The sequence below is a fragment of the Magnolia sinica genome, chromosome 1 (assembly GCF_029962835.1).
Source record: "Magnolia sinica isolate HGM2019 chromosome 1, MsV1, whole genome shotgun sequence".
Taxonomy (NCBI): domain Eukaryota; kingdom Viridiplantae; phylum Streptophyta; class Magnoliopsida; order Magnoliales; family Magnoliaceae; genus Magnolia; species Magnolia sinica.
In genome coordinates, this window is record NC_080573.1 from 139,173,609 (window position 1) to 139,186,257 (window position 12,649).

Genomic DNA, 12,649 nt, shown 5'->3' on the forward strand with positions numbered 1-12,649 from the left:
GCAGGGCTCTGTACCGTGATTTAAGTGTTTTATCCACGCCGTTCAAAACTTTTCTCAGATCATTTTAAGATATAAGCCAAAAACTGAGGCCGGTCCAAGGCTTAAGTGGACCACAAAGTGGGGATTGAACATCCACCATTAAAAACTTCTTAGGAGCTGAAGAAGCTTCGGATCAAGCTGATATTTGTGTTTTCACTTCATCCACGTCTACATGACCTTATGAATAGGTTGGATGGTATAAAAAAAAAAAAAAAAACATCATGTTGACCGTTAGAAAGGTTTCAACGGTGGGTGTCATTATCAGTGCAGCTTCCTTTGGTGAGATGTCGACCTGCCTAAGTTCTAGGATCATACATTTAAATAATCTGAGAAAAGCGGTGAACGGCGTCGATAAAACACTTACATCATGGTGGGCCTCACAGAAACAGGGTAGGACGCAATCCGCGTCCATTGATCTGATGGCACCCATGATCGTACCCAAAAACAGTCCTTTTGGTCGACTCTAACTTTTCTTTGTTGGCATGAAAGTAGATGGTTAAGAAGAACTCCACCAACAATTTCACATTCATTCAATGGAGAAAAGAACAAAGATTCGATGGCTAGGATCTTTCAATTTGGGAGAAGTTTTGGGTACGGTCCATCCATGATTGGGGCCATCAGATCAATGGATTTGATAAAATAATCATGGGCCACACATGTTCAAACTTGGCGGACAACAAGGAAGTTCCCTGTTCGTGACAAACAGGAACCTCGTTGGACGGAGTTGATTGGTCAAGCACTGGATGACCTTGAGCCTCTTTTGTGGTGAGTTTGGGCCTGGTCCTAGTCCCATGGGTTCTGGTGGTCTTGGGTTGATTGGTCCAGCACCAAGAGTTCAGTGCACCTATGTTTAACACGTGTAAACATGACATCTGGACATAAGATCCAATGCGCTTGTCGGTCTGACCCTGCCATATCAATTCGTTCTAAAAAAATTCAGGCCATGAAATGTTGAAACGGGAGAACCATGTACAAAACAAACGGACGGTTGACATAAATCAATTGTCCATACATGTCATGGCCCACCTGATGATTGACAGACCTGAATGTTTGGCAAGGACGCCCAAGCAGTTCCCCCACCTGGTAATGGCTTGGATCCTGCACATGTGCAAGTACGTGTAAGAAGGGAGATGGGGTCTTTAAATTTCTTGGACCGGATTTCAATTGATGGGCTGCTCATTCAAGTTTTTGTTTTGCTTGGCCCAAGCCGGCCTGGCCTATTGAAATGAGCTGGATGCCATGGTAACAAATCTCGTTCTCAGGAATTTCTCGGGAGATTTTAAATTTTGGTTTCTCGGGATATTATAGGAAAGATCTTGCCAAAAATAAATTTAAAGTTTTTTTATTTTAGTACAGTTATTAAATGAATTAGCCAGAACTTTAAATAATTTTCACCTTAATAAATTTGCAAATTTTGAAAACTGCCGATATTTTTTAAAATATAGAGATAATTCACGATAACATTTTTCCATTAATTATGCGCGAAACCGTCTTGAGATTTTGAAAATATGTGATTGGCACATTTGCTGGAAGTAGCTAGAGGCGCACTTCGCATTTCATATGTGTGTATTGTGTTGCAGATGAGTCACTCCATCGCGACCTTATGAGAACCAGCGCGAGACAGGTGCAAACCACTGTACGATGACAATGACTATGAGTCAAGTGGCTGAGTGCTGCGGACAAGCAGTATGAAAGAGACTTATTTGCCTCATATAGGGGCTAAAATTAACCATTTAAAGGCTTAGTATGACTACTAATACAGTAGTAAATCAAACCATGTTGAAATTGTTGCATGTGACTAGCTTAATCATCATAAATAGCTAGCCATTGAGTGTAAATGGGTTGCATGCAGTTAGTTTTTGCACATGTAAAATGGTTAAAAATTGTCAAATAACAGCTAGTTTCTCACCAACCATAAAAAAACGGCCATTTGATCCCCTGAACTAAAATGTCTAGCTACCCTATTCTACATCAACAGAGCTTGGATGATTCATTTCACCATTAAAAACCACTAGAATTACTCTCTCATATAAACCAGCAGAGCTCAAAAGTTCTCTGTTCAAGTCAGTAAGATTTAATACAAACCTTAGTTAGCAAGTCTTCAAGGAACTGGACAATGTAGTGGTCCAAGCTAATAAATTTTTTCTTGAATTTCTTTCTGATTTGAGATTTTCCTTGAAGTTTTTTAAAGTACCAGCAAATTATATACACAAAGTTTCATTAGTGGTTTCTCTGTACTTGTTGAACGCAGAACAGGCTTGTCATATCCTAGAAGTTATTTGCATACAACCTGTCATCTGTATTAATTACTCTAAGAATGGATGAATAATGCTTTAAGGACAGCATAATCACACGTGCGTCGACCTGTCATTGATATTTTCAGTTTCTTTTTTATTTTACGGAAATTACAAACATGTACTATATGAATATCAGGTTTTTAACTGTCAGAAAAGACATGGATTCACTCATCAAGTGGTCTACACGTGTACCCTGGAGCATATGGGCGGTTGTCCATTGCATCCTATAATGCGGCCCACATATGGAGTGGATTGGTCTATTTTTCCTATGATGTGTTCTTTATGGTGAGGCCAATCTTTTGGGGTGGTTAGACGCTGAAGACACTTGAGATGAAACATCCTATTTGAACTAGATTTTGTGGGGCCCACATTGTATTCCTATGATATCCAATGCGTCCAACAAATGCAGCCCACTATGATGATTAGACAATCTAAAATTTTGGTGGGCCACACCTGAAAAACGATGTACACCACCCAAAACTGTCCAAATTCACGTATAGCGCATCTGATTAATTGATCAGCCAGATTTTGATCGTCCTATCATTTATGGTAGGTGCATATGTTAGACGGGTTCAACGTCGTACACATCACATGGGCCCTGCTATTCTCCTCCTTGTTCATTTAAAGATAAAAAGTGAGGGTATTTTTGTAATTTCCCTTTCAAAATCACCTCCCATTCCCAACATCATTTGGTAAAAAATTGAAAACTCCCAATGGAATTTGTGGTAAAAATCCCAAACCAGTTTAATAGGTTCAGATTCCCGGTCCAGTACGGGCGCCGATGGGGTACTACCCCCACCAGGACTTAGCTACAGACGGAGGGTCCTGTCAGGGGATCTGTGGGGTCCACTCATTAAAATCACGAATGGGCCTCGAGACTTTTTTGGGATGGCGTTGTGACCCACAGAAAGGCACAGACAGTAAGATGGGCCCCTACCCATTATAATCTAAGCTTCAAGATAAGCCCATACTAAACCCACGGGCTTCCATTGCAGGCCCGAGCCCCGCTCCTTTCGAGACGGGATACGAAACCATACAGGCCTGCCCCACCCCACCCGTTGCTAATTGCCACCTTGGTTTTCTGACTGGCTCAGACGAACTCGGCCCAAGACCTCTCTCTCTCTCTCTCTCTCTCTCTCTATATATATATATATATATATATCGTCCAACGTTATCCTCATGGTGCGGGCCACTGTTTGGGTGGCTTGAATGTCCGCCAGAAGTGCCACATCAGCAAGAAAGACAGAGGTACATGTGAAGTTAGCATGTAACCAGCTTTTTAGGTGATTAGTTATTGTACAAATGGATTTAAAATTTTGCTACCAAATATGTTTTAACTTTTGAATTTGAATTATAATGATTTTCTATCAAATCAAATCGTTTTAGTTCCGAAAGCCCTGCCAATGAGAAAAAGCACAGACAAAAGGATCGAATTCGTTTCCTGGAACCACAATCCCTGCAAAACAGAAGAAATTCCCTTCTATCATGTTTGGTATTAATGGGTCAAAAATGTTTCTGGGAAGAAACAACCCCTGTCAAAGATCCCAGTGTTGAAAATGTTATTTATGTGGGAAAGACTTGCCAGGAATCACATTGCATATTCACAAGAAAGGGAGTTCAGAAAATATGGCCATTTGCGGGATATTCATTACCCTAGAATTTCCTAATGTTGCTTTCAATGGAGAACCCAAGTAGGATTATTTCCTGGAATTCATGATAATACATCTTTATGGACAAGTAGGAAGTGTTCACATATCATACGACAATCCCATCGAATCCCTGAATTACTTCCTGTAAATGTGAATGAACTTGAAACATGACAAAATAAACCACAGTTACACATACTATGCCAATGTAACAAACAGTGAGCATTTGTCACCGAATCCAGAAACATGTGCCATATGCAAAAGTGTTCGGCCTTGCGCCAACCTGAAATCAGCTACTCAGCTCAACTGGCAGGCGGCACATGTATGTTTAGTGCAGACTATTGGTTATCACTTCATACAGCCTTCTCTTTTTTTTTCACACACACCCAAACCACAAGGGCACTCATCCCATGATCTCAGTGTCGAAACAGAGTCTGTCTACCACTGAGCCATGGAGCCCAACCCCCACTTCATACATCCATCTATTGCTGTAAGCTTGTGAGCCAACCACATGAAAAGGCCAACCTGATTTTCGGCAAGAGGCCACCTGGCAAGCTTGGACCATGCATGTGTATAGGGTGCAGGCATATCCAAGTCCCAAGCAGTTCTGAGGAAATTTCATTTGATAAAAAAGCCAGAAGCCTGTAGTACAAGAAGCATTTTCAAACAATAGAAATTAGAAAAAAGAAGCCATGTGAAACACTCACGTCTTTTGTTCTTTGTCGTATTTACAATAAAACCATGATGGGTGATACCAATCACGTTCTGCTTAGATCCGAATGCTCGTCATGGGCAGAGAACTCGTACGAAAACAACCTTGGAGGCCTATTCTTAGAGTCAAGAGATTGAAGCGATCTGACAACCTCAAACATCGTTGGGCGTTTATCGGGCATGACAGAGGTGCACCGAAGAGCGATTTCTAGAGCAGCCAACATTTCTTGGTGGAATGTCTTTGAGATCTTCGAATCCAAAACTTGGATAGCTCCGTTGGTCATGTTGATCTTCCTTCGGACCCACTTCACAACATTGATGGAGTCACCGGACTCCGGCTCCTCAGCTTGCCTGCCGGTCACAAGCTCAAGTAATACCACACCGAAGCTGTACACATCCATTTGCTCAGTTGCCTTCTTACTACACCCGTGTTCTGTTACCATGAAAACCAAACTTCAGAATGTCTACTTAATCTGATTATGTGCTAACGTCCCCACATGTCCTTTCATGGCAGGATGGGAATCTCTATTCCCACCCAACATGATTAGCCAGGCGGCACATACGACTGCTGTATCATTGGTTATACTTGAAATTTTCAGCTCAAATAGGCATTATTATCTACAGTATCCAGATTTGATGCCAAAAAAAATAAATAAATAAACACCAAATCAATAAGTAGATGAATTGATGCGAAGACAAGGCAATGATGTGGGATCGGTACGGTGCATCTTTTGATGTCATCCATGTTTTGCAGTACATACAGTTAATATGGCACGTGGGTATTCACATAGCCACTACCTGTAGTAGTATTGCTTCAATGAAAATTCGAGTGCTGTGTGCTAACTTGAGATAGAGAGGGTTCTGCGGCACGTGACGATGTGGCATGGCTGCTAGATCTGGGACATTCAGCTAGTGTAGCGCACCATGAACATGTCCAGGTCCAAAAATTGGGCCGGCCACAAGCCAATTCATCAGGCAAGCGAAATGTGTGCATTGAATTTGGACTTGTCAATTTCTTGTTCCTTTTTTTGTACACGTGTGGCCCACACCTAACAAGCAGACCTGCCCGATTTTTGGGCCTAGGAATCTACAGTGGGAACCCGCCTAATAAGTGATTTGTATCTTGCTCAGTTTTGAGGGTCAAGTGAACATAGATGCTGGAGTTCACAATGGAACAATTGGTTGAATTTAATAGAAAAAAAATAAAATAAAATTGCTTATTACGGTCACATAATCAGAAGTAATTGGGGTAAATAACAGAGTACCTCAGTAAGGCTACTCTAGGTTATAAGAAAAGGCATGTGGACCTAAGAAAGAATGAGAGAAACAGTCACTACCCTATTCGGACATCATTAAAATGAATTCTTCTCATTATTTAGTCTTAGTCTTCCGAACAGCACTGCAGTGACAATCATGATAACTGTCATCCACAAATTGGTAGGAAACGAGTTACTATACCCGACAAAAAAAAAAAAAAAAAGGAGAGTTATTGCTTTCTTCAGGCTTAAAAATCAAATTAACAGTGGCGATAATCTTTCAGGCACAAGTGCTAATGTGGCACACACATGCCAATGAGCCAAACTGTCCGTCTGCTGTGTTGGACTTTCAAATTATAATGACCCAAAAAAATTTGGCCAAAAATGATCTTGGGATGAGCCAACTGCCTTTCTTCTATCAAAATAGTAACAAGACCATTTCTGTCACGTGTCTTGCCATACAAGGTTTTGGACAGAGATGAGTCAAATTGATGTTTTAAGCTCATCCGAAGAAGCCCTAAGACACAACAATGTCTAAGACGCCTTCTAATATGGATCCCATAACTTCTTTTTTCACTGAGGCAGCATTTGGATACAACCGCGAATTGAGTTGTGAAACATTCAGTCTACTCAAGAGGAAATGATAAAACCAAGGTTTGAAGTTGTTGGATATGGAACATGGGGCCTACTTGTGGGCAACCACTAGTCCCACATGTTTTCCTTCGATTTTCCTTTTTCTGAACTCCATTATTTTCTCTTTTGAATTTGAATCTCCAATTTGAAAGAGGAAGGGATGCGGGGGAGAAATTGGATAATAGGGATAAGCCTTGCACCTCATCCAAACACCTCTCTTATCTCCCAATCCTTCCCTTAATAAATAATTTTTTTTTTTTTTTAAAAAAAAAAAAAAAGAGGGGTGGTATTTGCTCGTAAAATGCATCCCATAAATGAGAGTCCCCAAAGAGAAATTGAGGAGTTCTTTACCCTTTTGTCCATTTGACACGCCTCTAAACGATCTAAACCATTGATCGGATCCAAGGACCATCTTAACTGTAGAATCAGAGGGGTGACAAGATCCTCTCTACTCCTGCAGTGGTTAGGGACCACTGGACATAGATCATCCATCCTTAGCTTCGTGCAAAGGTTCCAAGATTGTGTTGACAATCAGACCCAGCAGGCCCACCTATCTAGGCTGTCCTTCAAAAGTATCATCCAAAACAGGTACATATCACGCGATATGTACTAGTATCGTCAATGAACGATACAGTTATATCTATTAAAATTGGGTGCCTTTAATCTAAGCTAAATTTGGGTCTATCGATAGGATCGACAGACCGCTTAATACGATCGAGAAAATCCCTGAAATCCTGATTTACTTGCTCAACAGCTTTTGGGTCATCTTTGATCCTATCGATGGAAGCCTCGATCCTATCAAAGGTCCTATCGATGGAATTGCGCATTTTTGCGTAAGTGCGGGTTTTGTTTCTAATTCTGTAATGATGTTTATATAAACTGACTTTACGCAAATTAGGGTTATTCTAAGAGAGCTTTAACGTTTTCTACGAGGGTTTTGAAGGGGGCTAGGGTTTTCTACTCTAGGGTTTTGCATGTAAGTTGATCTCATCTCTTGTAATTTCATTTTCATAGTGGATTGCTTGTCGCTTTGTGCCGCAGGGTTTTTCCATGTAAATCGCTATGTTCTCTATGTTTGCTCGAATTTTCTTTCTCTGTGTTTGTTTGATTCACATCTAGGTCACGTCTGGGTGACGCTTCCACACCCAACAGTGTCTGCCCAAAATGCATACCCGATACAACAATTGCAAGCCTTGGATAGAATAATGATGTTACCTAATATTCATAAAGAGGTAGTGACCCTCAAGTGCAACTAGAAAATAAAATGATCGCAATTTGGAGCCCAAATCCTTGACGCGAATCCTAAGGACTAAATTTTTGGACACTTCCATCTTAATTTGACTCATAATTGTGATTCAAATCGATATTGCATCCAAACACAGCCTAAACGTTCTATGTGCACAAGGCATCATCTGAACTGCTTTTTCTGGACAAGGAAAGGTAAGGAGACAAACTTGAAAGCTGAAGGCAAGGAAATAGCTTTGGTTGACCACTTGGATGGGGGCAATAGCCTCTAAATCGAAGATAATATTACTTATTTCCAGTTTGATATTCAACAAAGCTCTGTCAGAATTCTATTCAAATACTTGAAAAAGCAAAACAAACACACACGCGCGCGCACAAATTAGAATGACGTTTAACCTTCAAATTAACCCATTCCTTCAAGAGAACTGTGCACTGTTCAAGGGACTCACATATCTGTATTTGCCCCACACATGCCAACATGGCACACATGCATGACATAGGCAGGGCCAACCATCTGTTTTAGCCCAATGAGTGTAACTGTTGGCCAATTTTTAGGAGTCCATTTTTTCGGTAAACATGTGGCCTACCAATTGAACAGGCTGGCCCGACTTTTGGGCCTAGGTAGATATGCACTGGGACATGTCTGATGATTGATCCCACCCTCACACATCTGTGCCACATTGGAACGTATGGGCAAGTCCAGCATACACACGCATGCATGCAAACCTCTTAGGTACCATTAGTATATTATAAATTCATGTTTGAACCGATCCTACTTCAAAATCATTGCAATTCGAGCTAAAATCCATGATAATTAGTTGAAATTTTGGGCAAAAACATATAAGATTATACTCCAATAAATTGAAGATAACCATCTTAACTCACCCAGTTGAGTCAGTTGAATAAAACAAGGCAGAAAGAAAAACTACTAATTCAAAAACAATGCAGCTACTGTTAAAAAATTAAAAAATAAAGGAAAATTATCAACAAAAGAAAGAATTTATGATATCTCCATACCTGGTGCCATGTAAATGGAGGAATGCAATTCAGAAGCCATGGATGACAGAAACACGGATTCTCCAACAATGTGATCAAGCCCAAAATCCGTAAGCTTCGGTTCAAAATCCATATCCAAAAGAATATTCTTGGATTTGATATTCCTGTGAAGTAAATGTGGGACGTAGTCCTTGTGAAGATAAGCCAGACCTTGAGCGGCCCCCACTGCAATCCGCAGCCGGTCCCTCCATTCCAACAAGAAATCCGATCTGCAGATCAAGTCCCCTAAGCTCCCTTTCTGGATATACTCGTAAATCAGAAGGATCGAGTCCTCCGAGTAGCAAAATCCCAGCAATTTGACAATGTTCTTATGCCTGGCCTTGGCCAATGTTTTGATCTCGGCCTTCAAAGCTTTTGAAGAAAGAATCCCTACATTCATTAGCTTCTTGACTGCGACAAATTCGCCACTCGGTAGACGGATTACATGAACTTTGCCGAATGCTCCACTGCCAACAGCATTTTTCTCGTCCATTCCCATCTCCAGATCCTGTTCTGTAACTCTAAGAGGATAAAAGAATACTGACTTCCAATGGCTCAAATGAAACTTCTGCCGGGAAGACCGATACATCACAAAGAATCCGGCACCAACAACCATGATCCCAGCCGCAAAAGCAATCGAAATCAGCAAACATATAAGTCCAGTGGGCCGCGTCGACCGTCTCTTTGGCTTGTCATCTGCGCACGAATTGGGTAATCCAGGTCCACAGAGATCAGGATTTCCTTGTAGAAACGAAGCCGGAAGACCAGAGATTAAAGAAGACGGAACTCTACCGGAGAGCCGGTTGAAGGAAACATTGAACAGGGCAAGCTTTAAGTTCTGAAGCCCAGGCGGGATTTCCCCAGTGAGATTATTATTAGAGAGGTCGATGTATGTTAGAACAGGTAAATCAGCAAGAGAAGCTGGGATTTTTCCTATGAAGCTGTTGTCTGCCAACGACAAGGACACCAGCTTCCTACATTTCTGGAGCTCCGGAATGCTCCCCGACAACGAATTGTGCGAAAGATTAATAATGCTCATGACTGGTGAGCTGCAGAAATTCTGTGGGAGCTCCCCATAAAAACCATTACTTGATGCGGAAAATCGATACATGCTACTAATGGACCCAAGACTTGGAGGAATCCTACCTGTAAAGCTATTGTTATCTATCTGAACTTGCTCAAGGCGAACTGCCATCGACACGGAATTGGGTATTCCTCCCGAGAACCTATTGTTTTCGGCTCTGATGAGCTTGATCTTCGGCAACGACCATAACCCAGATGGGAAATCACCAGAAAACCCATTGTTCTGAACTTGGAACCTCTCAAGACTCAAGCATCTCTCAAGAGAGTCGGCTACCGATCCGGAGAAGAGATTGGTATGGAGACTGAGGCTTGTGAGGCCTTTTGAGAGGCAGATATCAGCAGGGAAAGGCCCCGATAGCCCATTCTGAGAAAGATCAAAAGACACCAGCTTTCCCAATCCAGACCCAATTCGCAGGGGCAGATTTCCAGTCAAATTGTTCTGGGAGAGATCCAAAACCTCCAGCCCGTGCAAACCCACAAAGGAATCAGGAACCCCACCATGAAAACCAGACCTCTGCAACAAGAGCTGCTGCAAATTCCCAAGCTTCCCAATCTGTTGAGGAATCCCACTGACGAGAGATGGGTTATCGGACAGATCAAGGACGAGAAGGTCAGTGAGGTTGGATAAGAGAGAAGGCGGGAGAGCGCCCGAGAACAAATTGCCCGCCAGGTTGAGCACCTGGAGGCCTTGCAGAGAGGCGAAGGAGGGAGGGATCTGCCCCTGGAGATGGTTATAGCTGAGATCAAGGGTTGTGAGAGAAAGGGGCATCTGATTAGGAAGTGGGCCCCACAGGAGATTGGTGCTGAGATTGAGGGAGGTGAGGGAATTGCAGTGGGAGAGGTGGAGAGGGATGGGCTGGTTGAAGAGGTTGCCTGCAAGGTTGAGGTGAGCGAGAGAAGGGAGAGAGCAGAGAGAAGGGGAGATTGCACCAGAGAGATTGAGGGATTGGAGATTGAGAGAGAGGACTGAAGGTGGGCTGGAATTGGTGCAGGTGATTCCAGACCAGGTGCATGGATGAGATGAGTTAGTCCATGATGAGAGGGAGTCGATGGGATCTGAGATGGAGGATTTGAAGCTGAGGAGGAGATCTTGCTCTGAAGCTGAGGTCAGGATCGAGAAGAAAAAGAAGAAGACGAATAAAGGGAGGAAGGTGGTGATGAAGATGGAAAATGGATTTTTTTTCTGCATTTTTTCGGAGAGAGTGTTCTGATGGGATTGAAGGGGGATAGGGTGGGATTGGAGGAGATTGGTTTGATGGGGTTTTTATGCAGTGAAGCTGGGCTCTGTAGTGAGAGAGAGTGAAGTTTGTTTTACCTCTGTCGCGACTCAGAGTCCAGTGTCTGTTGCCATCCACTACGGCCAACATGCTGAGATGATCTTGTGATTTGAACCGTTCATTTTTATCTTCAAAAATATAGATAAACTTTTTTTTAATGATAAATCTTCACTAATGATTCTATCCTTTGAATTTTGTAGTTAGATAAGATCTACTAAAAATTTTCCATTATTTATCAAAATAATCGATTTCATTAAGCTTCCTACGATACAAATTATTGATTTACATAAAATAAATGGTTCCGATCTTTTTTAATGGTCAGAACGTGGGCCACGCTTGTTGGAGACGCACTCTAGACTATAAATCGCGACAGACGCAGAAAGAACGAGAGAGTATAGACGTTTTGTTGCAGAGAAACGCGAAAACGACTCGCGAAGATATTACTGAAGGGACGATGCTTCGGTTTATCCCGGGTCCACCGAGGTGGGTGGATCCTTGACTATGGGATCACTGTGATGCATGTGCCTTATATCGACGCCGTCCATCGGTTTTTACGGCTCATTTTATTAGGATATGATTTCAAAAAATACAATCAAATACAAACCTCATGTGGACCACACCACAGGCAACAGTGGTGATTGAATGCCCACCATTAAAAACTTATTGTGGGCCACCGTAATGTTTATTTGCTATCCAAGGTCACACAGAGCTGGATGAAGGGACCACACAAACTCATGTGGTCCCCAGGATTGCCCGCCGTGGATATAAGACCAATAAGATATTGCTCGCGGCGCACGTGTCAATGTAGCGTGCATATAAGACGCCTGGCCCATTGGGTGAGGATCACCGTGAAAAGGCTCCGATCCTATATCTACTAACGATGTGGAACACACGTTTGAGTATAGGATGTTGATGGTTATCTTTCTAACCGTCCATTTTAATTGCGTGATCGGCCTGATTTATGGGACGGGTAAGATATACAGCGTGTACGCTGCTCTGGAAGTTTGCTAGCTACACGCACCTTTAAAAGCAGCGTTCATGCCAACCTAGCGAGTTTGTGGGACATCCGAACCGAGCCTAAGGTGGAAGCCCACAGCGAAAATGACCATATACAACAGACAGAGGAATGGACGGTTAAGATGGAACTGCCAACCGCATATTTTCTGCGTCCGCTATGGCTTGACTAATTAGTAGACCAGGCTCATTTACCCACTGGACAATCATATCAAATGTCCATTTATTTAGTATATATGTGGCCCAGATGGCGGTTGTATGAGCCACCTGATCATCTGCCAAGCGCATCCATTTGACGGAGCCAGGCTGATACACATCGCACGTGTGCACCATCCTGTCACGTGCATGCATGTGCACTCGCATAAGCAGGACCCTTTTATTAGATGAGTGAACATGGTCAACGACCCGAAATT

The 12,649-nt window shown here is 42.4% G+C and overlaps 1 protein-coding gene across 1 annotated transcript; it reads right to left on the minus strand.

The window, feature by feature from the left end:
• Positions 1-4,571: 4,571 nt before the first annotated feature.
• On the minus strand, positions 4,572-11,203 carry LOC131220928 (probably inactive leucine-rich repeat receptor-like protein kinase At5g06940). Its single transcript, XM_058215876.1, has 2 exons — positions 8,845-11,203; positions 4,572-5,126 (listed from the first exon to the last, which is right to left on the minus strand). Exons 1-2 carry the CDS (start codon positions 11,132-11,134, stop codon positions 4,741-4,743), a joined length of 2,676 nt encoding a protein of 891 aa, XP_058071859.1. The 5' UTR covers positions 11,135-11,203; the 3' UTR covers positions 4,572-4,740.
• Between the last annotated feature and the right edge of the window lie 1,446 nt (positions 11,204-12,649).